Source organism: Phasianus colchicus, chromosome Z (genome assembly GCF_987193195.1).
Source record: "Phasianus colchicus chromosome Z, bPhaCol1.hap1.1, whole genome shotgun sequence".
NCBI classification, from domain to species: Eukaryota; Metazoa; Chordata; class Aves; order Galliformes; family Phasianidae; genus Phasianus; species Phasianus colchicus.
In genome coordinates, this window is record NC_143476.1 from 11,087,662 (window position 1) to 11,115,203 (window position 27,542).

At 49.0% G+C, this 27,542-nt stretch overlaps 1 protein-coding gene and 1 long non-coding RNA gene across 2 annotated transcripts in view; one reads left to right on the forward strand and one right to left on the reverse strand.

Annotated features, from left to right (window-relative positions):
• Window positions 1-27,542, forward strand: part of LOC149912493 (uncharacterized) — a 215,133-nt gene that overhangs the window by 144,601 nt on the left and 42,990 nt on the right. The gene's annotated exons all lie outside the window — the stretch shown is intronic.
• On the reverse strand, window positions 13,211-16,646 carry LOC149912500 (rho GTPase-activating protein 32-like). The gene is made up of 6 exons (XM_090130833.1): window positions 16,640-16,646; window positions 14,813-14,941; window positions 14,190-14,333; window positions 13,811-13,913; window positions 13,583-13,715; window positions 13,211-13,417 (listed from the first exon to the last, which is right to left on the reverse strand). The coding sequence occupies exons 1-6, from the start codon at window positions 16,644-16,646 to the stop codon at window positions 13,310-13,312; spliced, it is 624 nt and encodes a 207-aa protein (XP_089986959.1). The 3' UTR covers window positions 13,211-13,309.

Here is a 27,542-nt window from a genome sequence, read left to right on the forward strand (position 1 = left end):
GTAATGAAAATAAGTCCAGGCTGGCTGTCCTTGTGGGCATCAGCTGCTGGCATCTGCATTGCTGCTGCCATGAGCATGGCAAAGCAGCTAAAAGATTGCGTTTCCTTGTGTGACACAGGAGCTCTTGACTTGAAAGCAAGAGGGATGCAATAGAATGAGCTGCAACCTCTGCCAGACATGGCAAAGGTGAGTGGGATGTTGTTTCAATTAGTGCTGATGTCAGGAAGGATTGTAAGGATGGAGAGGCTGGTGTTTGCCATGGGCTTGGAGACACATCTTGTTTTCATTTTCTCTTTCTCTTTGAGTGCCAGATAAACATGGGATAGTTTGCCCTCACCTTGGACCCCTCCTGCCCTCTTCTGCTGAAATGGAGAAATGTTCCAGCTTCTAGAAGGACATCAGGACAAAGATATGTAATGAAAATAAGTCCAGGCTGGCTGTCCTTGTGGGCATCAGCTGCTGGCATCTGCATTGCTGCTGCCATGAGCATGGCAAAGCAGGTAAAAGATTGCTTTTCCTTGAGTGACACAGGAGCTCTTCACTTGACAGCTAGAGGGATGCAATAGAAAGAGCTGCAACCTCTGCCAGACATGGCAAAGGTGAGTGGGATGTTGTTTCAATTAGTGCTGATGTCAGGAGGACTGTAAGGATGGAAAGGCTGGTGTTTGCCATGGGCTTGGAAACACATCTGGTTTTCATTTGCTCTTTCTCTTTGAGTGCCAGATAAACATGGGATAGTTTGCCCTCACCTTGGACCCCTCCTACCCTCTTCTGCTGAAATGGAGAAATGTTCCAGCTTGTAGAAGGACATCAGGAAAAAGATATATAATGTAAATAAGTCCAGGCTGGCTGTCCTTGTGGGCATCAGCTGCTGGCATCTGCATTGCTGCTGCCTAGAGCATGGCACAGCAGGTAAAAGATTGCTTTTCTTTGTGTGACACAGGAGCTCTTGACTTGAAAGCTAGAGGGATGCAATAGAAAGAGCTGCAACCTCTGCCAGACATGGCAAAGGTGAGTGGGATGTTGTTTCAATTAGTGCTGATGTCAGGAGGACTGTAAGGATGGAAAGGCTGGTGTTTGCCATGGGCTTGGAAACACATCTGGTTTTCATTTGCTCTTTCTCTTTGAGTGCCAGATAAAGAGCAGAGTGTGCCCTCACCTTGGACCCATCCTGCCCTCTTCTGCTGAAATGGAGAAATGTTCCAGCTTCTAGAAGGACATCAGGACAAAGATATGTATTGAAAATAAGTCCAGGCTGGCTGTCCTTGTGGGCATCAGCTGCTGGCATCTGCATTGCTGCTGCCATGAGCATGGCACAGCAGGTAAAAGATTGCTTTTCCTTGTGTGACACAGGAGCTCTTGACTTGAAAGCAAGAGGGATGCAATAGAAAGAGCTGCAACCTCTGGCAGACATGGCAAGGGTGAGTGGGATGTTGTATCAATTAGTGCTGATGTCAGGAGGACTGTAAGGATGGAAAGGCTGGTGTTTGCCATGGGCAGTGAAACACATCTGGTTTTCATTTTCTCTTTCTCTTTGAGTGCCAGATAAACATGGGATAGTTTGCCCTCACCTTGGACCCCTCCTACCCTCTTCTGCTGAAATGGAGAAATGTTCCAGCTTGTAGAAGGACATCAGGACAAAGATGTGTAATGAAAATAAGTCCAGGCTGGCTGTCCTTTTGGGCATCAGATGCTGGCATCTGCATTGCTGCTGCCATGAGCATGGCAAAGCAGGTAAAAGATTGCTTTTCCTTGTGTGACACAGGAGCTCTTGACTTGAAAGCTAGAGGGATGCAATAGAAAGAGCTGCAACCTCTGCCAGACAAGGCAAAGGTGAGTGGGATGTTGTTTCAGTTGCTGATGATTTCAGGAAGGACTGTAAGGATGGAAAGTCTGGTGTTTGCCATGGGCTGGGAAACACATCTGGTTTTCATCTTCTCTTTGTCTTTGTGTGCCAGAAAAAGAGGAGAGTGTGCCCTCAACTTGGACCCCTCCTGCCCTCTTCTGCTGAGATGGAGAAATGTTCCAGCTTCTAGAAGGACATCAGGACAAAGATATGTAATGAAAATAAGTCCAGGCTGGCTGTCCTTGTGGGCATCAGCTGCTGGCATCTGCATTGCTGCTGCCATGAGCATGGCAAAGCAGGTAAAAGATGGCTTTTCCTTGTGTGACACAGGAGCTCTTGACTTGAAAGCAAGAGGGATGCAATAGAAAGAGCTGCAACCTCTGGCAGACATGGCAAAGGTGAGTGGGATGTTGTTTCAATTAGTGCTGATGTCAGGAAGGACTGTAAGGATGGAAAGGCTGGTGTTTGCCATGGGCAGTGAAACACATCTGGTTTTCATTTTCTCTTTCTCTTTGAGTGCCAGATAAACATGGGATAGTTTGCCCTCACCTTGGACCCCTCCTACCCTCTTCTGCTGAAATGGAGAAATGTTCCAGCTTCTAGAAGGACATCAGGACAAAGATGTGTAATGAAAATAAGTCCAGGCTGGCTGTCCTTGTGGGCATCAGCTGCTGGCATCTGCATTGCTGCTGCCATGAGCATGGCAAAGCAGCTAAAAGATTGCGTTTCCTTGTGTGACACAGGAGCTCTTGACTTGAAAGCTAGAGGGATGCAATAGAAAGAGCTGCAACCTCTGCCAGACATGGCAAAGGTGAGTGAGATGTTGTTTCAATTAGTGCTGATGTCAGGAAGGACTGTAAGGATGGAAAGGCTGGTGTTTGCCATGGGCTTGGAGACACATCTTGTTTTCATTTTCTCTTTCTCTTTGAGTGCCAGATAAAGAGCAGAGTGTGCCCTCACCTTGGACCCCTCCTGCCCTCTTCTGCTGAAATGGAGAAATGTTCCAGCTTCTAGAAGGACATCAGGACAAAGATATGTAATGAAAATAAGTCCAGGCTGGCTGTCCTTGTGGGCATCAGCTGCTGGCATCTGCATTGCTGCTGCCATGAGCATGGCACAGCAGGTAAAAGATTGCTTTTCCTTGTGTGACACAGGAGCTCTTGACTTGAAAGCAAGAGGGATGCAATAGAAAGAGCTGCAACCTCTGCCAGACATGGCAAAGGTGAGTGGGATGTTGTTTCAGTTGCTGATGATTTCAGGAAGGACTGTAAGGATGGAAAGTCTGGTGTTTGCCATGGGCTGGGAAACACATCTGGTTTTCATCTTCTCTTTGTCTTTGTGTGCCAGATACAGAGGAGAGTGTGCCCTAACCTTGGACCCCTCCTGCCGTCTTCTGCTGAGATGGAGAAATGTTCCAGCTTGTAGAAGGACATCAGGACAAAGATATGTAATGTAAATAAGTCCAGGCTGGCTGTCCTTGTGGGCATCAGCTGCTGGCATCTGCATTGCTGCTGCCTAGAGCATGGCACAGCAGGTAAAAGATTGCTTTTCTTTGTGTGACACAGGAGCTCTTGACTTGAAAGCTAGAGGGATACAATAGAAAGAGCTGCAACCTCTGCCAGAGATGGCAAAGGTGAGTGGGATGTTGTTTCAATTAGTGCTGATGTCAGGAAGGACTGTAAGGATGGAAAGGCTGGTGTTTGCCATGGGCTGGGAAACACATCTGGTTTTCATCTTCCCTTTGTCTTTGTGTGCTAGAAAAAGAGGAGAGTGTGCCCTAACCTTGGACCCCTCCTGCCCTCTTCTGCTGAGATGGAGAAATGTTCCAGCTTCTAGAAGGACATCAGGACAAAGATATGTAATGAAAATAAGTCCAGGCTGGCTGTCCTTGTGGGCATCAGCTGCTGGCATCTGCATTGCTGCTGCCATGAGCATGGCAAAGCAGGTAAAAGATTGCGTTTCCTTGTGTGACACAGGAGCTCTTGACTTGAAAGCTAGAGGGATGCAATAGAAAGAGCTGCAACCTCTGCCAGACATGGCAAAGGTGAGTGGGATGTTGTTTCAATTAGTGCTGATGTCAGGAGGACTGTAAGGATGGAAAGGCTGGTGTTTGCCATGGGCAGTGAAACACATCTGGTTTTCATTTTCTCTTTCTCTTTGAGTGCCAGATAAACATGGGATAGTTTGCCCTCACCTTGGACCCCTCCTACCCTCTTCTGCTGAAATGGAGAAATGTTCCAGCTTCTAGAAGGACATCAGGACAAAGATATATAATGTAAATAAGTCCAGGCTGGCTGTCCTTGTGGGCATCAGCTGCTGGCATCTGCATTGCTGCTGCCTAGTGCATGGCACAGCAGGTAAAAGATTGCTTTTCTTTGTGTGACACAGGAGCTCTTGACTTGAAAGCAAGAGGGATGCAATAGAAAGAGCTGCAACCTCTGCCAGACATGGCAAAGGTGAGTGGGATGTTGTTTCAGTTGCTGCTGATGTCAGGAAGGACTGTAAGGATGGAAATTCTGGTGTTTGCCATGGGCAGGGAAAGACATCTGGTTTTCATCTTCTCTTTGTCTTTGTGTGCCAGAAAAAGAGGAGAGTGTGCCCTAATCTTGGACCCCTCCTGCCCTCTTCTGCTGAGATGGAGAAATGTTCCAGCTTCTAGAAGGACATCAGAACAAAGATGTGTAATGAAAATAAGTCCAGGCTGGCTGTCCTTGTGGGCATCAGCTGCTGGCATCTGCATTGCTGCTGCCATGAGCATGGCAAAAAGGTAAAATATTGCTTTTCCTTGTGTGACACGGGAGCTCTTGACTTGAAAGCTAGAGGGATGCAATGGAAAGGGCTGCAACCTCTGCCAGACATGGCAAAGGTGAGTGGGATGCTGTTTCAGTTGCTGCTGAAGTCAGGAAGACTGTAAGGATGGAAAGTCTCGTGTTTGCCATAGGCAGGGAAACACATCTGGTTTTCATTTTCTCTTTGAGTGCCAGTTAAAGAGCAGAGTGTGCCCTCACCTTGGACCCCTCCTGCCCTCTGCTGCTCAGAGGGAGAAATGTCCGAGCTTCTAGAAGGAAATCAGGACAAAGATATGTAATGAAAATAAGTCCAGGCTGGCTGTCCTTGTGGGCATCAGCTGCTGGCATCTGCATTGCTGCTGCCATGAGCATGGCAAAGCACGTAAAAGGTTGCTTTTCCTTGTGTGACACAGGAGCTCTTGACTTGAAAGCTAGAGGTATGCAATAGAAAGAGCTGCAACCTCTGCCAGACATGGCAAAGGTGAGTGGGATGTTGTTTCCATTGCTGATGATTGCAGGAAGGACTGTAAGGATGGAAAGGCTGGTGTTTCCCATGGGCTGGGAAACATATCTGGTTTTCATTTTCTCTTTCTCTTTGAGTGCCAGATAAAGAGCAGAGTGTGCCCTCACCTTTGAGCCCTCCTGCCCTCTTCTGCTGAGATGGAGAAATGTTCCAGCTTCTAGAAGGACATCAGGACAAAGATATGTAATGAAAATAAGTCCAGGCTGGCTGTCCTTGTGGGCATCAGCTGCTGGCATCTGGACTTCTGCTGCCATGAGCATGGCACAGCAGGTAAAAGATTGCTTTTCCTTGTGTGACACAGGAGCTCTTGACTTGAAAGCTAGAGGTATGCAATAGAAAGAGCTGCAACCTCTGCCAGACATGGCAAAGTTGAGTGGGATGTTGTTTCCATTGCTGATGATGGCAGGAAGGACTGTAAGGATGGAAAGGCTGGTGTTTGCCATGGGCTGGGAAACACATCTTGTTTTCATTTTCTCTTTCTCTTTGAGTGCCAGATAAAGAGCAGAGTGTGCCCTCAACTTGGACCCCTCCTGCCCTCTTCTACTGAGATGGAGAAGTGTTCCAGCTGCTAGAAGGAAATCAGGACAAAGATATGTAATGAAAAGAAGTCCAGGCTGGCTGTCCTTGTGGGCATCAGCTGCTGGCATCTGCATTGCTGCTGCCATGAGCATGGCACAGCAGGTAAAAGATTGCTTTTCCTTGTGTGACACAGGAGCTCTTGACTTGAAAGTTAGAGGGATGCAATGGAAAGGGCTGCAACCTCTGCCAGACATGGCAAAGGTGAGTGGGATGTTGTTTCAATTATTGCTGAAGTCAGGAAGACTGTAAGGATGGAAAATTCTGGTGTTTGCCATAGGCAGGGAAACACATCTGGTTTTCATTTTCTCTTTGTGTTCCAGAAAAAGAGGAGTGTGTGCCCTCACCTTGGACCCCTCCTGCCCTCTTCTGCTGAGATGGAGAAATGTTCCAGCTTCTAGAAGGACATCAGGACAAAGGTATGTAATGAAAATAAGTCCAGGCTGGCTGTCCTTGTGGGCATCAGCTGCTGGCATCTGCATTTCTGCTGCCATGAGCATGGCACAGCAGGTAAGGGATTGCTTTTCCTTGTGGGACAGCTGTTAAGCCATTCTGATTCACCCTTTTCATCCACAGCATACAGATTTTTCCCACACTGCTGTTTTTATCCAGCAGTGTGCATATGTGCAGTGGTACAGAGGTTGGTGGCCCTGCCTGTGGCAGGGAGTTGGAGATTCCAGATCCTTGAGGTCCCTTCCAACCAGTGCCATTCTATGTGTGTGTGTGTGACTGGCTAAACACCAATTGTTGCTAGCTCAGCAGGTATACTGCTAATTATTGAATGCCTGACAGCTGCTTATCAACACTTGGCCACTATTTCTGGACACCTGCTCATCCCTGAAGAGAGAGAAGTTTGGAAGGAGGACAGAGGGGAGTCTCTTGATGCCTGCCTGTTGCATCCCAACCTGCCCACAGAGTGAGTCAGTTCGGCCTTGTGTGGAGGCCCTGGCTTCTTTGGAGTCTGTTTTTCTTTTGCTGAGCTTCTCCTATCCAAACAGAATGGCCTTACAACATGCTTTCTGGTCCTTAATGCTATACCCATGCAGTTTGTAACTATTACAGTTCTGTAAGTGAGAATTGATCACATGATTGAACAACTGTATTTCTAAAATATGTTATGAAATAACTTCTTTTTACTAATACTAATAAAGTCTTTCTACTTTTTCAAACTGTTTCTAAGGGCAAATTACAAAACACATGGTGCTGTACTGCTTCAGAGCAATCCCACATTTGATAGCCAGTGCAGAAACAACATTCCATCCTACAGCATTAGCTAGTTCAGAGGTACCAGACGTGTATCTGGATGTGGCTGTTGTGCATAACTGGGGCTGAGGGATCAGAAATGACAGCTCCACTCTTGGAGACCACAGAACTAAAATGGAAAGATAAAATAGTTGCAGGGCAATTGTTCTCTGTGCCTGAAGCAGGGACCGATTTATGGGGGAGAGATTTAACAGTTAAATGAGGATTACAGCTGCAAGTCTGTGAAACAGATATCAGGGGTCAATGAATGTGTTATCAGCTGTGATGAGAAGAAATGAATCCAAAGGTGTGGGCAGGGGAAGGAAATCGGGGTGGACTCACAATTTTCCCTTACAAAGAACTGCCCAAGGAGGGAGTGGAGCTGTGAAACAGCAACAATATCCCATAGCCTTAGAAGGGAGAGTGGGTCTAAAAGCTGTAACACAGACAGTGCTTAAGGATGGTCTTCTGGAACCTTGTCTGTGGCCTTATAACACCCCAATCCTGTCGGCACGGAAGGCAGACGGCACGTATCGGCTGGTGCAAGATGTAAGGAAATGACTGAACCCGTTCTCAAAAGACAGCCTGTGGTTCCTAACCCCTATACCCTAATGAGTCAGATCCCACACGGACAGCAGTGGTTTGGTGTGAGAGACCTCAAAGATGCTTTCCGGACAGCCTCTGGACTCAGAGAGAAATGGCTGCGTTTGTATGAGGACACATTGTAATCCTGTCGTGATTCGTGATGATACTGTAGATACTGGAACTCGTGCTAATCCTTGTCTTTGCAGCATTTGAAGCAAGCAACTGGTGCTGCTGTCATGCAGAAAACTCCCTTCCAACCACTCAGCAAGCATTTGGATGAGACAGCTTCCTGCTGGGGAGCCCTCCGACATCACTGCTGCCTCCTCCAGAACCATACCTGCAGATGCTTCAGAGCTCTTCAGCATGGACTTCCTTCCTCCCATCAGCAGCTGCTCCTGCACTGACCTTCATTCACACTGGGATACCATCTGCTTCCAGCAGGAGCTGACCTGCGAGACAGAGAAAGGAAACGTGGGATGAGCACAAATGCAGAAGCACAAGGCTGTGTCACCACCACGTCTTGCAGCCTTGGGAAGTCAGCTGCAACTGCAGCCTTGGTCAGAATTACAACGGGCACCGTAAATTAAGTGTGACCTCTGAAGTTGTTGCCATGATCAGAAATAGACGCTGAAATCGCTCACATAACTGTCGGTGGTTCCCTCCAAATTCTTTTGCTTTGGGGAACAGATGGACTCGGAATGGAAGGACACGAGAAAAATGACATCTGTTTGAGCTCAGCAGACTTGAGAGGTGGGCCTGGGTGAACCTCATGAGGTTCAGCACAGCCAAGTGCAAGGTTTGGCATTTGGGCCGGAGGAATCCCAGGCATTCTTTTGTCATCGTGGTGGTTTCCAATAGACCCCAACAATGAGACATCAGGTCGCCGTGTGGGCTCCTGGGTGACACTGCCATTTCCCAGCCATTGCAGCCTAGGGGCAAATAAAGTAAAATACTTCAGAAAGATCTCACACTGATTGCATATTTTACTGTTCTTTTACACAAAACAGAAGGAGAGGGCAGCAGATGCATACAGCTGCATCAACACCCAGGCTGCTGAAGGAATGGAAAGACAGAAACATCAAATATCAATGCCTTATTCTAATGCAAGGAGGGAAGCTTCTATCAATGTTACTTTTTATCATTTAAAATGAGCAGTTGGCACTCTTAAAGGAAAATCCTAGGCCCCAGGTTCTGACAGTGTGGCAATCTGGACTCAGCTGTGACTGATCCAAACAGTCTGTTCCAGATTTTAACATCCCTTCTATGCATTCACAAGTTTTCTCTCTTGACTTCCCCTTACAGCCGTTAGATGCCAGCAAAACATCCCACAAACACTCCTTAACTCTGTGCACACAGGCACCCATCCAACCAGAGCCATCAGTCATTCCCAGCCATGCGCTCTTCCTCCAATCATGGTCAGCATCACACGGCCGTCACGCAGCTCACTTGACTCAGTTTTTCTCTTCTTTCTGGAGGTGTCCTTGCTTCTCAGCCTTACCTTCTCGTGATGTTTATCTCGCTCTGCAGCTCCTGCTCTGAATAGGCTTTCTTGGATTCCCGCATGACAGGCACAAAATGCAGCCACAGCCCCTGCCACCAAGGTCAGCTCTTCAGCACACATTACCTGAGGAGCACTTGGCAACTCCTGCAACCTGAGCAGTGCCAGGAAGACTGTTTCACTTCTGCTTCTCCTGGCTCAGAAATTCATTTTCCTACCTAGAAAATGGAAAAAGAAAAGAAAGAAAAAAAATCCTGACATTAGCAGACACAATTGATACTATGGAATTCTGGAAGGCAAGGGATTTGCCCTCTATGATGAGAAGTTGACTGCAAAGAACTCAGAAGAGCCATGAGCAGGTTGTGAACTTGTGGGTAAAATCAGGAAGTGCAGCAGTGCAGGGCTTCTGGAGGTGAGGGTCTGCTACAGCCGCCTGGAAAGAGAGCCTGTTGGTGGGAGCTGCTTACTGCAGCCAGCAGAAGCATCGCACTCACTGACTCTCATCCTGATGGGGGATTCCAGTCAGTCTGGGAAATCAGCATGGCTGGCTGCAAGCAATCTGACAGACTCCTGGAGTGCAGTGAGAATCACTCTGTGGTGCAGGCATTGGGCACAGCAAGCAGAAGGGAAGCATTGCTGGACATGGTGCACACCAGGGGTTACGACAGGAGGCGGTCAGGGCTGCAGTGACCATGCCCTCCTTGAGTTGGTGATCTCAAGGAATGCGGGCCTGGCAGGAAGCAAAGGCAGGAGCCTGAACTTCAGGAGAGCCAGCTGCAGGCTGTTCCAGGAATTCTTGGACGAGATCCTCTGGACAACTGTTTGTAGGGGCAAAGGGATGGAAAAGAGCTGGTCACTTTCTCAGAAAAAAACTTGCTCAGGTTGCAGGCTGAGCTGCAGGAGAGGAAGGGGAGGAGGTGCCAGCACGGCTCTGCACGATGCTCTGCCACACTGGGCAGCTTGATCATGGCTCAGCAGTGGGATCAGACGAGGAGAAGGGGAGAAGGAAATCAAGGATGGGAGGGAACCATCAGACACAGTCAATAAGTGTCTGTGAAGTCTTGCAAACCAGAGATTCCCAGGTTGTTTCTGCTTTTGCAGCATTTGTGTGGTGCAGGGTGAGCAAATTCTTCTGCTGCTTGATTGCCGCCTAAAAGGGAAATGGCCACTGAGCTGCAGACCAAGCAGTACTGCCTGACGTTGGCCAGGGGGAGCTTCTCCTGCCGCAGTGTGCTGATGACAGGTCTGGAGATGATCTGCAGGGCCAGTTCGTAGATGGGAGCCAGGAAAGGACATGATGGGAGGAGGGAGGTGTTAAGCAACATCCAAGGCATCAAAATGCATCAGAAGGCCCTGAAAAGCATCACAAAGCCACAGCCAGGAAGCTTGGGAGTATCATGAGCAGCATCCAGGATGCGAGAGATTATTTGCTACCATGCCAAATGGTAGCAGAGCTCCCCCTGCAGACATCCCAAAGCCAGACAAAACAGGAACAAACCCGGAGCTGAGCTGCATGCACCCCACAGCCACAGCATTGCAAGCTGGGGTGCCTTGCTGTGTGCTGCATTCATCCCAGTCCGTGTGAATGAAGACTCTGGAGGCAGTCAAGGCGTTGGTTGAGCACAAGATTCCTTTTATTATTATATAAAGGACAGGAGGGTGTGAGAGGTCCACGGTGAAGATGGGACTCATCCTGTCTTGTCATGGAGAGAGTGGCTCAGAGCTCTCAGTGCTGCTGTCCGGTGCCTGGGACTGGAGGCCTGATTGAAAGTCCCCCTGCAAGAGGCTCTGCTCCTCTTCACTGATGCTGACCTGCTCCTGCATGGAGGTGCTGCTGTCGGGGCACTCACACTGTGCTTCAGATGGGCTGCACTGCAGAGACTCTGGGTTAAAATCCACACTTGTGACTGTGGTGTCTGGGAGGCTCAGGTCAGCAACTTCAGCAGAGCCAGGTGTAATGAGAGCATGGACTTCGATGAGCTCCTTCTCTCCATTAATGTTGTTAGATGGAAGGCTGCTATTAGAACTGCAGCAACTTGTGCTTCCTATGAGCTCTCCACTGATGGAAGCACACAGAGCATCCTCGCTACTTGCCCTGGATCTTATGGCTTGGCAAGGGCTCGATTCACCTAGAAAGGATACACAGGGGTTAGTGTCAAACTTTCACAAGCTGAATTACGACAGTGGTACTTGATCAGGGGTGAAGATTTAGGCACGGGATTGAACGCTAGAAAGAGATACATGTGCAGAGCAAGCTTGAATTCTATGCTCCTGAAAAGCAGGGATTTGGAAGCTGCATTTGCACCCTTACCTGCCAGGACTACCACTGCTGTTTCTGAGGGCTGCCTGGCATTGCGCTGCAGTTGGCGTTTGCTGCCAGAGGATGGCTTCCTGAGGCTGAAGCAGCAACACCAACTGCTAGCTGGTGATTCCTCAGTCTTGCTGGGTGGATTTTGTCTGGAGAGAGAAAACAGCCAATGCTGTGAGTCGTGCGTGGTGCAGGGTGAGGGAAGAGCAGCACTGAGCTCTTGGCAGCAGTTGCTTGTTCCTAGCACTGCCTGGTTTCTGCAGGAAAACAGAAAAACCCACCCAAACAATGATGCTAGGTGCTGGAAAAGAAAGTCCTCTTTACCTGTCAGATGGAAAGTCAACGACGGTGTGGAATTTGCCCTGCCCAGCTGCAGGGCTTTCTTCCACTTCAATGTCCCTGCTGCTCTCTGTCACAACAGGAGACCTGCTGTGGCCTCGCCTCTGTGCCTGTGCCTCCTCCAGGCTGAGCAGCTTTGTGGCAGCAGAAGAGACCCCCACAGACTTGGGCCCTGGGAGAGAATTGTGCCCTGTCAGGGAAAACCACAGGTAAGAGCGAGGATCAGAAAGCAGCAGCACAGCCACCACAGTTCTGGGGGAGGTGCTGTATTTTTCTCAGGCTTGCTTATCCGAGCCACTGGAAGAAGAGGAGCTCAAGATAACCATGTGGGCAGAAGTCTGTTTATGGCAAAGGACACGGTCATCATTAAGAGAGCTCACCCCTAGATAAAAGGGGCAGGGAACTGAGAAAGCTTCGCTGCCACACTTGCATCAAGCTTTTCCTGCGTGCAAACCATAATAATGACGGTTTCCTCCTTGTGAAGTTTGGGCTTGGACATTCTCAGCATCCAGCAACAGGATGCCATACCCTAATGGAAGTCCAGAGGTCTGCTGTCCCCTTGATGGTAAAAGAGTATCTCAAACATCCTGGAGAAGGCCTGCATTTGGTCAAGGTGTCAGGTCAAGATCAAGCTAATGGAGGAAGACACTCACCTGCTGCATCTGCAATGTCTGCTCCGGATTTGGAGCCGAAGAGGACGTCGGTGTGGTTGATGATGAATTCCACCACATCCGACTGCGTCTGCAGCTCCATGCAGGCAGCTCTTCCGCTGGCGCAGGCAGACTCGTTCTGCTGTGATCTGTAGAAAAGGCAGATTTTAGAAGTCATTTCTCCAAGACCGTTTCCCCGAGTCTGAATTGTTGCAGCCAAAAGCTGTCAGCTGAGGCTCTGGAGACTTCCGCAGTGGGCAATCAGTGATGCCACTGCAGAAATTCCCCTGGATGATCAAGGACACGTCAGTCCCATCTCAACAAGACTGCAGAAATTGTCACCTAGACATTGTGCCCGTGGGGATGGAGAACAGCTCAGGCTCCTGCTCTTCTGTCAGCCACAGATTTTACAGGAGAAGAGCACATTTGATGGAGAAAAAGGGAGCACTGTTTTTTTTTTTAATGGAGAACAGATGTAAGCGTTGTGTTGAAACAGAACCAGCAGTTTACCTTAAGAGGTTTGGAGCCCACACAATGGCTAGGTTCTTGGCATGCATGTTTGTGATGGTGGAGCTCCCAGCCAGACACGCCAAGTGTCTCATCAGGAACTCCAGTGTCCTGGAAAACAAGAGAGGCAAACGTTCAGCACCAACGAGCATGCCGTGCTGCAATTCAGAAAGCAAACCTCCATTCATGCTACTTCTTGTGATTGCTACTGTCACCGAAGATGAAGTAGATCCAACCTGACTGAGTGCCACGCTGCAGCACCAAGCCCCAGCACAGCACAGCCGCAGCCATCAGCTGCACCAAACGTGCCCCCGTGCCCAGGAACTGACCCCATAAAGTAAGCCCATGGAGCCTTCAACCCTTCAGCATACACAGGCATCGTGTTGCCGGCGTGAGACAGAGCCTGGAACCGCATCGTTGCCCTCTGCAATGCAGTAGGGCTGAGCTCAGCAGGCTGAGGGCAGCACTGACCTGTAGTGAGGAGCGGGCAGCTGCTGGATGACGTCCTGCATTCTGAGCAGCCGCTCCTCCTCTGTAGCGGCACCAACAGCATCCTGGAGTAGTGCAGAAAGGGAGCGAGACACCAATCAGGCTAGTACACCACTGCGAGTAAACCTCGTGGGGCTGACAGCAAAAGGGCCTCCGAGCTGGGGCACTGCTGCAGCCATCTGCCAAGAGGCCCAGGAAGAGGGAAATGAAAGACGTGGCCTTGTGCTTACCGAGAACTTGCCGTACAGCTGGTGGGTGAGCAGAGGGTTCGGGAGCTCCCTGAAGTACATCTTGCAGAGGGAGCTCACGCTGTGAATGTCACGGACGGTGAGCTCAGGAATCTGCTCCGACTCAAATTCCTGCCTGGAGAGAGGGACGCAAACCCGGTTGAGCGAGAGGAAGGCAAGCCCAAAGCCACACCAGATGCACTCAGGCTGTGTCAGTCGCAGCACTCTTACCGCAGCCTCTGGATGTTGGACGCGACGCCGGACAGGCGGTATATCCCCTGCACCACGCCGTGCTGCTCAATGAACTCAGCGCAGCTCTGGAGGACCTGGGGGACTGAAGAACACGTGCCAGCCGTCAGTGGAGCTCCTGATTCAGTCGTGCTGCAGGCTGTGCTTCACATCCCATCCACTAAGCCCAGCCAGGCTTGGCTGAAGCAAATACAGATGTGCTTGTCTCTTAGGAGCATCCGCCTCACTTTATCCTTCAGCCATCAACTCCCATTACACGTGTCTCCACGGCTATCAGCCTGCCCCCTGCTAGATATGAGCTCCCTTTCATCTTCTTTAGATGCCCAGCAGAGGAAGATCTCAGGAATGGGCAGCTCCTTACCATCACGACCGGAGTGGAGAAGATGCTCTCCCAGGTCACCGCCAAACACCCTTTCCTTCTCCACCTCCCGCTCGGTCGGTTTCTTTGGGCGGGCCTTCACCAAGGAACGAAGGAAGGTGAGGATCTTGCTGCGTTTCTTGGGCACTGCACAACAAAAGGAAGAAACCAGGTCATTTCAGGTCTGGCTCCGTTGGACGAGGCCGAGCACAGCACATTCTACAGAGCACGTCAGAACGGGAAGAACATTACCAACCAGTACATACAAAAAGGGATTTTCCCCATCTCTGGAGGAGCCCAAGGCCAGGTTGGATGGGGTCCTGGGCAGCCTGATCTAGTCTCACATAAACTGTGGGGGCTGGGAGACCATCCTGAGGCGGGAGGGTTGGAGCATGATGATCCATGAGGTTCCTTCCATCCCAAGCCATTCCATGAGAGTTCTATAGTTTCCCCAAGTCCAGTCATAAACACAGGAGGATTGGGCCAAATCCCTGCCCCATGGTGTGCATAAAGAATCATCAACCCAGAGGACAATGTGGGATGGATAAAGGAGGTACTAAACATGGAACGCACCCCCAAAAAGACTTCATTTTGCTTCCCCACACCATCAAATGTAACATCCCTACCTGGCTTTGGCACTGAGTTGATGAGTGCCTCAGGAATGTTCTTATTAATGAGTTCCACACACTCCCCTGGGAAAAATCCAACCTGTAACAAGAAGAGAAGCCAACTATTGCATGCAGCACTTCTCAGGTCTGAACTGTTAAACCAAAAGCCACATAACATTTCCCTCGGAACGTGCTTGCCTGACGTTCCATAAGACTATCCAGCAGAAAATGGCCATAGTTCAAAGCATAAAGGTAATAATTTTTCAACATTTGCAGCCAAAGGCAAGGTCCCCTGACACCGACACAGGGAAACTGTTTACGTCCATTAGGCATCCTGTGCATGCAGAGCAGCTCTAAGCTAAGATTCCTGCCTTTACTGCAGTTGCACTCTCCAGTCTGAAGCTTGTGCCTACCTGGAAGCCGAGCTTGCCTCTCCACCAGGGGGTCAGCTCCTTTGGTGGCATGTCGATGACACACACGATGTCTCCCACCTGCAAGAGATTGCAGTGTCAATCCCAGCTTCAGCACAGCTGGGAGGAAAGCACAGCTCAAATGACTGCATTCTTCTGCACTGCCAAACATGGCCGAGCATGAGAGCACTTGCACCAGTGCAGCTCTGAAGACATTTGCCATTGTAAAATTGAGCAACAAGGAACGCCTTGAACTGCTTACCTCAAAGGAGAGTTCATCCGCTGCCTGGGCAACGTATCTCTTAATAGCATGGGCAGCAGCAATAGCTGGAACATTCACAGGTGCCACCTCATGGTCTAGCAGGGGCTTCCCCTTGTTCTCAGCCTGAAACAGAGAGCACAGGCCACGGTGAGGAGCTGGGAACCAACAAGGAGGATTTCAAGGTGAGGAGCACATCTGCAGAGAAAGCTGCAGGAAATGCACTCGGTCCTTATCGTGGGCACTTCAGAAGGAACTGCAAGTCTAATAACGGCTGTTTCTCTCCCTGGTGTGCAGCAGGCACACGCCAGCAAAGATGCATCTCTCCCCATCCAGACTAATCAGCAATGGCACTGACGCAGACAGGTGGCCTTGTGTATTTTGCCCCCTCCTTTCCTGCGCTCTTTGTGCAGGAAGGCTGACTGTTTAAGATGCTAGGAGACCGTGAAGAGGGAAACCAAAGCTACGGCTGCAGTTACAAGGTGCAAACAGTGCCATTGCAAGCACCAAGCAGCTCTCTTGAGCAGTCCAACCAACAGCGAGGCCAGACAGAGCAGAGAATGATTGTTGTTTCTGCAGCAATTTCAAGGGAAAAGTCAGTAGAGGACAAACACAACAGCCGAGATGGCTCTGGTACTTTTATAAACTTGCCACTCTTGCACTACTGTCTTGCCACAGAGGAGCTCTCTTGGAAAGCAGGAGAGCACATCTGCGGCTCACTCTGCTGGCTGCAGTCAGGGAACAAAGACCAATCAGAGCTTCATACTCTACCTCTGTCCATGCCAGGTCAGGCCCACAGCTGATCTCGCTGCACGCCACAGCCATCAGCGTAGGTGTGACAAGCTGGAACTGAAAAGAAACACACTTTTATGTTCTCTGTTCACATCTCTGCTGTGCTCCCTACAGCTGTCGGGCACACTCACACAGCCCAAGCACGCCTGCTGGTGTCCCTGGTGATGCTGTGCAGCTCTGCACAAGCTGGGGCTGGGACTCTTTGCCTAAGGGATTGCTTTCCATAAAACCAGCTGGTCACAGCACCACAGACAGCATCCTTCTGAGGGCTGAGCTGCAGAGCACGTGGAGAAAACCCACACGTGACCAGCGTCCCATCAAAGCTGGATGAGGCTGTGTTACTAAACACGGGGCGTCACGGGCTGCTAAAGCATGTGGGGGGACAAAGCATGGCAGGTACCTGGCAAGAGATCAGAACGAGGGAGAGAAATCTCTCGAATCCGCAGCCGTTCCTTGTCACTTTGCTCTGATCTTCCACGAGCAAAAGCTGCAGCAGGGAAGCAGGCAGAGGGTGGAGAGAGGAGAGAGAAAGAGCAGGTCAGTTTGCTTCCACGGTTTAGCAAAGACTACGAGGGAAAAACCAAAATCTGCCCTCCCTCAACTTAAAAACTTAAGTTTTCAACTTAAAACCATTTCCCCTTGTCCTGCTGATATCTACCCTTTCAAAGAGTTGATTCCCCTCCTCTTTTTAGGCTCCCTTTAGGTACTGAAGGCTGCCATGAGGTCACCCCACTGCCTTCTTTTCTCCAGGCTGAACAAGCCCAGCTCCCTCAGCCTGTCTTTGCAGGGGAGGTGCTCCTGTCCCCTGATCATCTCTGTGGCTCGCCTCTGGACCCTCTTCAACAGCTCCCTGTCTTTCTGGACACTGTACTGCAGCTGGGGCCTCACAAGAGCAGAGCAGGGGGGGACGATCACCTCCCTGTCCCTCATGGCCACCCCTCTGCTGATGGAGATAATGTGATCCTATGAGCTCCGCCAGCCAGCAGTTCTCAGCACTCACTGTCCCCCCGTCTCTCCCACACTGTCTCAGCTTACCTACAAGGTGCTGCACAGGACGGTGTGAAGACAAAGGGACGCAGTCGGTGCACAAGTGCAACAAGCGAGCTGCTCAGTCAGAGCTCCAGCGCTCCAATGAAGGGACGCAGCACGCACTGCTCCTCCCCTCATTCTAGCCCTTATGACATCACTGAGGGCCACCAGGCTGCTCCACCACGACGGACAGGGTGGGGAGGCAAGACCAGTCACAAGGGCAGAAGATTCCAAAAGCCCAGCCCAACGTTCTGGAATCAGGGGCTGCTTGGAATTCTAGCCCAGCCAAATCCTGGAGAAGCTGGCACAGGGTCGTCATGACCAAAGCGCAGGACCTGGCGCTTGCTCTTGTTGAGCCTCGCACAACTGGCCTCAGTGCATCCCTCTGGAGGGCCTTCCTGCCCTCAGCCAGATGGACGCTTCCTCCCAGCAGCGTACCTTGCAGTGCTGGGCCCATGTCAAATCCACACTAGAGTGGCTTTTGTTACATTCAAGGGCATGTTGCAGCACCCATCTATTTCACCTGGAAGGAAATAAAGCAGGAGATGGGAGAAACACAGAACTACTGCCAGACTGCTTTATCCCTTTCTTAGCCCAACTTCCCTTGCCTCATCCCCTACCCCAACTCCTGGATGATGCCCACGGGCTGATAGTTGGATCTCAAGTCCATAGGACTCCTTTCACAGGGCTCCATCAAAAAGGCTGTCACACTTGTTCCGTACACTCACACTGACCCAGCAGTGGTATCACAGTCACTTAACACACACACAACAACCAAACCCCGAGCATGCACATCCCTTCCTGCGTGACTGCAGCCCACAGCTCCCCTTCACACCTCCGTGGATCTCTGGTGTTTTACACTGATGCAGCCTCGCTGCAGCTCCGTGGCTGTCACACAAGGCCTGCAGGACCTCTTTCTCTGCAAACCCCGTCTGCAGGCATTGGTTCACGAGGTTCACCTCCTGCCCTCCTGAGCAAAAACAAGCACTAAGAACAAGAGCAAAGCACACTGGACTCGACCTGGCTGGATCCCCAACCCTCAGTCCTGTCAGACGGACCCTGGTGTGGAGACTCATCCCCAAAGCCTGGCTGGACATCAGCACAGGCATCCTTCTTCAAACGCCGCATCCAAGCAGCAAGGGATCAAAGCGTTGGCACAGCTGAAACAGAAATGCTGTGTGAGTTTCCTGTTAGCACTGAGCAGGAACAAATCTACCGCTGAGCAGCAGGATGTGAGACAAGCAGCAGAAGACACCCAACCTGCAGAACCAGCTCGTTTGGGGTCGGTCCAGATGTTTGTCTGCTCCCTTCCCTGGCCCAGGCCAAGCTTGTGAGCTGCTCCTCCTTTGTGCAGGGGGAAATGGTGCAGATGCCATGTGGTGGCTATGCACAGCGTGCCTTGGACTTGCTTTTCCTCTCTCCATCTGCCATTAGCAAACAGCATCTCCAGCCTCCAGAGATCACTGAGTCCAACCCCTGCACAACAGTGAAAAAAAAGATATGATAAGGGGTACTTAAAGCACAGCATCTGTAATCAGATCAGACTCCTGCACTGTGAAGACTTCCATGAGTATTCCTGCAGAGTGCATCACTTAGTCTCTCTTTAGCCTTGTGTTCATGGTTTTCCTGTAAGAGCTTGTCTAAACACTGCCTATAATCGTGGTTATGCTAGAAGCATTTGGATTTCTTGATCCTCAGTGTGATTTCAGTAACAAATCCAGATGCTTTTTTGTTAAGGGCAGCTTTCAATTTCTCAACTGAAATTTCAATATTGCATTAGGTGTTGACAACCACGGGGCTGCAGTACAGAGAATTACAGGAAGATTAATTTCTCCATCTCCATGCTCCTAGACATTTATGATTACAGTGATGTAGTTATATACAAAGTTGCAAGATACCAAAGCTAGAATAAGCTCTTGGTGCAGCAGGATGTCTGGAGCCCAAGTGCAGAGTCTCAGTGTTGCAAAGCCTTGAAGAGGTGCACCGTATGTGCTGGGGCTGATGACACAGACACTGGAGCAAGGCCAGTGTGATGTTAGAAACTTGACCAGCAGCTGATCTGTTGTCAGCCATTTCTGGACACAAACGGGATCTGGTCGACTTAGGACATGACCTTTGGGCTGGAGAGCAACTCCCCGAAGAATCACACAGCCACTGCAGACCGTTGGCAAGAACCCCATACCAAAACAGCTCATCTGCAATCAGTTTTTAATCTGTGCAGCAGTGATTGGAACAGGCGCACGCTCTCTGCAATTGCAGGAATGCTCACAAGTGGAATGTACATCACCTGTGTGCTCCAGCTCTTCTGTGTGCATGCTAGGAGCAGTGATCCCCCTGCACCCAGGGCTGCAATAAAGTCCTGTGGGCTTTCTAACCTGCCCACCAGCAGCCCAGGCTGCCCAGAGCCACATCCAGCCTGGCCGTGGATGCCTGCAGGGATGGGGCATTCACAGCCTCCCTGGGCACTTACATGTTTTCTTCCAACTCCTTGATAAAATTCCTGACTGCCTTCAGTTTTATAGCCAAAGCAGTGTTTGAGCTGGTAATGTACTCTTGAACAGCACTGCTGCCTTTAACATTTGTATGTTTAGATCTGAAAAGAGAGTTTGGTCATTATTTCATGATGAGAGAATCTTATATGACAAAACAGAATTACAAAAATCTGACAATACTGTAAAATGCCAGCGTAAGAATGTGGCTTTGATTTTTTTTTTTTTATTTTTTTTTAATGGTGAGTGTACCATTAATTCAAGACAAGAATTTTGTTTGTAAGTCGATCTCTATAACTGTTCTTGGCATCATTCTGTAGGATGAACTAGATACATGGAATTTGGCACTGGCTCCCCAGGGCAGTGGTTTGGCACTGAGCTGACAAAGGCCAAAGAGCATTTGCACAATGCTCTCAGACACAGGGCTTGACCCATAGGAGGTCCGGTGTGGAACCAGGAGGTGGAATACATGATCCTCGAGGTCCCTTCCAAATAAAGATATTCCATCATCCTCTAATACTTATATTCCCAAGTCCTGTACACAGTGCTCAGATGCTTAATTGAAAGGTTCCATGAAACAGTGAGGTATCTATGTCCCTTTACCACCCAGTTATTCAATTTGCCACATGGATCTTTCATCCAGTCACATTAAAAAAGCACTCAAAGTATTTCCTTCAGTCTTCCATTCTGATAGAGCTTTCTGGAGCAAATAAAGAGTTGCAACTCAGAATGTCCACACCTCCCTTCCTGCACCCTGCATACTTTTTTAATTGTACTGTGATTACGTACCATTCTATTGTCACCCTCATTCTGTCATTATCTAGGCAGTTTACTGACATTAAATTTTCCAGCAACAGATGCCCACAAGTACAGCCAGCCTGGACTTATTTCCAATACTTACCTTTGTCCTGATGTCCTTGTAGGAGCTGGGACATTTCTCCATCTCAGCAGCAGAGGGCAGGAGGGGTCCAAGGTGAGGGCACGCTCTCCTCTATTTTTCTGGCACTCAAAGACAAAGGGAACAAGAAAACCAGCAGTGTTTCCCTGCCCATGGCAAACACCAGCCTTTCCATCCTTACAGTCCTTCCTGCCATCAGCAGAGACATTTTGCTTTCTTGTGCCACTTCATCCCTTTAGCATCTGGCATCCTAACAAAAAAGTACTCTAACACAGGAATTTTAATATTTTCATATTAAATGTCAGAATTAGAACCATTATGTTTACCAAATATTTAAAACGTTCAACCCAGTGAGAAGTGAATTGATGTTGTATTTAGCATTCAGATAAGAACTTGTGAAGGAAGTAAAAAGTGCTGCTTTCATAAACTATAGTCTCATTGTCAAGCCTTGCACTGTCTCAGCAGCTTATTACAGAATGCTCATTCAAGCAGGAATTAAGAGATGCGTCTGAATTGATAACAACAACGAGTAATTAAGAAAGCTTGACTGCAGTCTGCTTGAGGATTCCAGTCTGAAGTGTGTTCCACGTGATGACAACTGGGAATGTCTTTCTCTCACCATTAGAACCATTGCACCTCTGACTAAACACATAGCTAATCACCACTGAAAACCTAGGTGCAATTTCTGCAGTGCACAGACCAACTGCATGTTGATTAACATTCAGAGAGATTGTGCAGGTGTCCTTTTAGGAACTGGCCTACAGTATGCTAAGAGGGATGGATGTGGGGACATTAGGATAACGTGCCCTCTGCCTGTTAAGACAGCCCCAGCAGAGCAGGTCAGCAGGCTGAAGAGCTGAGTGGGTCACCAGGGCTCAGAGACTTCACTCGGCCATCTGAAAGTTGAGGGACTTCGCCCCAAGCTGCCCTTTTCCATGCAGGCAAGGAGGCCAAGAGAAGGTGGATCGGCACGGTTCTGGTGCAGACAGGGGCTGCAGTGTGAGCAGGCCTACACAGACAAGGCTGTGCCCACACAGAGTGACAGCAGCTTTCGCTGTGAGCAGATTCCCAGGGGGCCTGAGCCATGGCAGTTCTTGATGGCAGCATGTTCCCATCAGCCCTGGAAGTCTTCTCTGGACGTCTGTCGCATTCTGGAATCCACACTGAGGACGCAGTCGCTGTGTCAGAGCAGCTGGCAGAGTCACGGGGAACCGTGACGTAGTTGGCCCAGGGAGCAACAACAAGGCCTGCACTGCTCAGCCAGCCCAGGCCAAAGGGGAGCACGAGAGAGAGCAGAGGAGAGAGGGGGGGAAAGAGGGCCAGGAAGGAAAGGCCTGTGCCTGAATGGACGTGTAGCAGCAGCTGCTGACAGCAAACTCGGTGATGGCAGGGGCACAGCAGAGCAGTGCAATGCTGGCAGCTTCCTGTGTCTTTCACACAGGCACTGCAGACATGGCCAGCACTGGGAGATCAGCAGAACTGCTGCACACCTCTGCCAGCCCAGGCCAGAGGAGTGCAGAACAGTGAGCTGCTGCTGAGGGGAGAGAGGATGGCCTGAGAGCTGACCTGAGAGGCAGGGCTGGCTGTGTGACAGCAGCCTCTGTGTCCTCCTCCTGTGTCTGTGAGGGCCAGAGGGCCAGAAGAGAACATGCCCAGACAACGAAGCCCTGCTGTCCTCTGCTGCTCAGCTGGAGAGATGTTCCGCCTTCCTGAAGGACGCTGATCCAAAGGGAAGGAATCAAAGGAAGTCCAGGCTGGCTGTCCTTGTGGGCATCAGCTGCTGGCAGCTGCCTCTGTGCTGCCATGGGCAGGGCACAGCACACACAGTGTTTGCAGTTCCCTGTGTGACACTGGCCCTGGTGACCTGACAGCCATAGGGAGACAAGAGAAAGAGCTGCCTCCCTCTGCCAGATGAGGCAAAGGTGAGAATCCCAGAATCACAGCATGGCCCGGGTTGGAAAGGAGCTCAAGGTTCATGAATCTCCAACCCTTGGCTCTCCAAGGGTGCACAGGGGGCTTTGTTCTCCCTGTGGTGCAGCTTCAGTGCCAACTCACAGCTGAGCTGGTTGGCACACTGTGACAGCCTGCCGCTCTGAAGCTCTTGGGGCAGTGCTCAGTTCTTTCTGAAGTACTCTGGAAAATGCTGCTTCTCCTTCACCAAGTCTGTTTCCAGACAGACGTCTTTTTCTCCTCTGTACACACAAACAGTATCTTGTAACTCCCTGGCACAGTGCTCAGAAGTGATACTTCTGGAAGCACGTCAGAGAAAAGTGGCCTTGTCCCAGTGGACTTTCAGAGCAGATGAGAACAAGTCCTGGTTGACGGCTTTCTTCTGCTTCTGGAACTGCACAGCCAGGTTGTGTGTTGTCATACTTTATGCCAGAGTGCCAAACTGAAGCAGTTTCTGCAACCTCTTTTTTTCATACTTGTCACTCTTTGCTGAGACCTTAACTTAGTCATTTTTAATGCGCTCTCATCTAAACTACTGTGTCCTCCAGTGTCAGTGTTGTATGAATCAGGACTGTGGGATTTCATCAGTGAAAGGATTCTGCTCTAATGACTGTCATTCTAAAGCTGATATTGTTTCTACCGCATCAGGCTTGCATGAAGCATCTTTGATCAACAGAGAAATCAGAAAAATTGCTTTTCCTATTGCAGTTTCCTTTTAACTAGTGATGAAAGCTGTCAGTTTATTTTTGGCACCAGAAATCCTGGGATGCAACCAGGTTAGATAAGAAGTGAAACTGAGTCAACAGTAAGGGAACACAGATGAGACAGCATCACACAGCTCTGGAAAAGATGTTCCAGCTCTGTGTCTACCTACACCTTCAGGAGATGAAAAGTACTGGCTTACTGAGGTGTCCTGGGTTGCAGGTTCTGTTAATCTCCATTTTTGGAAGAGCTGCTTGCAATAAATACCTTGTAAGGTGAATGAGCTTGATAGAAGTAGGGTGTGAAAGAGATGGATTTGCTGTTTCCCTGAAGGTGCAGGAGTATTGCTGTGCCTACAGTCAGTAAACAAGGCAGAAATCACTGTGTTCCTCAGAATGAAAAGCAAAAGAATAAAAATCTTTTTGTGAGTGACAGCACGCCTGAATGAAGCACAAATCTAAACATTTAAAATAAGGGTTAGTGTCAAAGGGACTTGCAGTATTTCTCGTGAAGAAATTTTTGATGCTTCTTTATGAAAGTCATCATAACAAAAGTGTACTGATGTCTTTGCTGAGGATTTCCTTGGTTCCAGCCTGAAGGTGTGCGCAGGCATGAGCAGGCAGTGCTGAGCTGCAGGTGAGTGCCTGTGTCCCACAGCAGGAAACCCGTGGATGTCTTCAGGGGTTTGAAATGGGCAGAGCTGTGAAACCTGCAGGCTTTCACTGAAATTGTCCTCTGCTTTATTTTGTAATCTTAGTTTCACCAATGCTTTCCAATATTATTTTCATATGAATGCAGATACATGGGATAGGATTTAAAGTTTTTATGGTGCTGCTGTATAATTTTCTGTGGTCATCATAAGCCAATAAAAAAAATAAATGGTAATCAGGCAATCTATTAACAACCTGTGGCACGTGTCAAAACAATGAAATTCCTTGCAGGAAGACAATATTGCTATATAATAATGTGGCTATCCAAAACTGTTAATTATACTTGATGAGCTGGAGATAATCCTGAAATGGGGGACTTTGATCTTAGCCAAGAATAATAAAACTTATTATCATTCTTAAATTGGCAGCAGCTATCAAAAGCCTGTGTCTTATTTCCCTTTTAGTAACACTGGCTAAATCAGAGAAACTGATAAAAGAATATCATGATTGCAGCTTAGTGATTCTTTCCCACTTGACCAGAAGTAATCAATGTCCAAAAATGTCTGTAAATACTTTTTCTATCTTATTTTGCCAGATGAATTGATATTTGAGATGAATGGCAAAAACATTTTGCGTACATAGATAAGCAGTGCAAATTTGCAGGATTGTTTTAGAGAAAAAAGCTCCGGTTATCAGATCGTTTCCATGCAGAAATAAGATTTACAGAAAAATTCTCCTTATTATTATTCACGCATGAATAAGTACAAAAAAGAGATGTGGGGGATGTTGTTTCAATTCCAGGTGATTGTAGGAAGGACTGTCAGGATGGAAAGGCTAGTGTCTGCCATGGGCAAAGAAACACTTCTGGTTTTCATCTTCTCTTTGCCTTTGAGTGCAAGAGACCATGAGGAGAGTGTGCCCTAAACTTGGACCCTTTTTGAGCATTGCAGCAGAGATGTAGAAGTGTTCAACCTTCTAGAAGGACTTCAGGACAAAGATATGTAATGAAAATAAGTCCAGGCTGGCTGTCCTTGTGGGCATCAGCTGCTGACATCTGCATAGTTGTTGCTATGGGAATGGCAGAACAGCTGGAATATTGCATTTCCTTGTGTGACACAAGCACTGGTGAATTCAAAGCCAGAGGGGTATAATAGAAAGAGAATCACCTCCCTTCCAGATTAGGCAAAGGTGAGTGGGATGTTGTTTCAATTAGTGCTGATGTCAGGAAGACTGTAAGGATGGAAAGGCTGGTGTTTGCCATGGGCAGGGAAACACATCTGGTTTTCATTTTCTCTTTCTCTTTGAGTGCCAGATAAACAGGGGAGAGTGTGCCCTCACCTTGGAACTCTCCTGCCCTCTGATGCTCAGAGGGAGAAATGTTAGAGCTTCTAGAAGGACATCAGGACAAAGATATGTAATGAAAATAAGTCCAGGCTGGCTACCCTTGTGTGCATCAGCTGCTGGCATCTGCATTGCTGCTGCCATGAGCATGGCAAAGCAGGTAAAAGGTTGCTTTTCCTTGTGTGACACAGGAGCTCTTGACTTGAAAGCTAGAGGGATGCAATAGAAAGAGCTGCAACCTCTGCCAGACATGGCAAAGGTGAGTGGGATATTGTTTCAGTTGCTGCTGATGTCAGGAAGGACTGTAAGGATGGAAAGTCTGGTGTTTGCCATGGACAGAGAAACACATCTGGTTTTCATCTTCTCTTTGTCTTTGTGTGCCAGAAAAAGAGGAGAGTGTGCCCTCACCTTGGACCCATCCTGCCCTCTTCTGCTGAGATGGAGAAATGTTACAGCTTGTAGAAGGACATCAGGACAAAGATATTAAATGAAAATAAGTCCAGGCTGGCTGTCCTTGTGGGCATCAGCTGCTGGCATCTGCATTGCTGCTGCCATGAGCATGGCACAGCAGGTAAAAGATTGCTTTTCCTTGTGTGACACAGGAGCTCTTGAGTTGAAAGCTAGAGGGATGCAATAGAAAGAGCTGCAACCTCTGCCAGACATGGCAAACTTGAGTGGGATGTTGTTTCAGTTGCTGCTGATGTCATGTAGGACTGTAAGGATGGAAAGGCTGGTGTTTGCCATGGGAAGGGAAACACATCTGGTTTTCATCTTCTCTTTGTGTGCCAGATACAGAGGAGAGTGTGCCTGCTACTTGGACCCCTCCTGCCCTCTTCTGCTCAGAGGGAGAAATGTTCCAGCTTGTAGAAGGACATCAGGACAAAGATATGTAATGAAAATAAGTCCAGGCTGGCTGTCCTTGTGGGCATCAGCTGCTGGCATCTGCATTGCTGCTGCCATGAGCATGGCACAGCAGGTAAGAGATTGCTTTTTCTTGTGTGACACAGGAGCTCTTGACTTGAAAGCTAGAGGGATGCAATAGAAAGAGCTGCAACCTCTGCCAGACATGGCAAACTTCAGTGGGATGTTGTATCAGTTGCTGCTGATGTCAGGAAGGACTGTAAGGATGGAAAGGCTGGTGTTTGCCATGGGCAGGGAAACACATCTGGTTTTCATCTTCTCTTTGTGTGCCAGAAAAATAGGAGAGTGTGCCCTAACCTTGGACCCCTCCTGCCCTCTGCTGCTGAGATGGAGAAATGTCCCAGCTTATAGAAGGACATCAGGACAAAGATATGTAATGAAAATAAGTCCAGGCTGGCTGTCCTTGTGGGCATCAGCTGCTGGCATCTGCACTGCTGCTGCCATGAGCATGGCAAAGCAGGTAAAAGATTGCTTTTCCTTGTGTGACACAGGAGCTCTTGACTTGAAAGCTAGAGCGATGCAATAGAAAGAGCTGCAACCTCTGCCAGACATGGCAAAGGTGAGTGGGATGTTGTTTCAGTTGCTGCTGATGTCAGGAAGGACTGTGAGGATGGAAAGTCTGGTGTTTGCCATGGGCAGGGAAACACATCTGGTTTTCATGTTCTCTTTGTGTGCCAGAAAAAGAGGAGAGTGTGCCTGCTACTTGGACCCCTCCTGCCCTCTTCTGCTGAGATGGAGAAATGTTCCAGCTTCTAGAAGGACATCAGGACAAAGATATGTAATGAAAATAAGTCCAGGCTGGCTGTCCTTGTGGGCATCAGCTGCTGGCATCTGCATTGCTGCTGCCATGAGCATGGCAAAGCAGGTAAAAGATTGCTTTTCCTTGTGTGACACAGGAGCTCTTGACTTGAAAGCAAGAGGGATGCAATAGAAAGAGCTGCAACCTCTGCCAGACATGGCAAACTTGAGTGGGATGTTGTTTCAGTTGCTGCTGATGTCATGTAGGACTGTAAGGATGGAAAGGCTGGTGTTTGCCATGGGCAGGGAAACACATCTGGTTTTCATCTTCTCTTTGTCTTTGTGTGCCAGATACAGAGGAGAGTGTGCCTGCTACTTGGACCCCTCCTGTCCTCTTCTGCTGAGATGGAAAAATGTTCCAGCTTGTAGAAGGACATCAGGACAAAGATATATAATGACAATAAGTCCAGGCTGGCTGTCCTTGTGGGCATCAGCTGCTGGCATCTGCACTGCTGCTGCCATGAGCATGGCAAAGCAGGTAAAAGATTGCTTTTCCTTGTGTGACACAG

Excerpts from the sequence above, each read along its gene's own strand:
- LOC149912500 (XM_090130833.1), bottom strand. Across the intron at positions 13,914-14,189 it reads TCTCCACTCCGGTCGTGATG|TCCCCCAGGTCCTCCAGAGC; the intron begins GTAAGGAGCTGC and ends CGTGTTCTTCAG. Across the intron at positions 13,716-13,810 it reads TCCAACATCCAGAGGCTGCG|GCAGGAATTTGAGTCGGAGC; the intron begins GTAAGAGTGCTG and ends CCCTCTCTCCAG.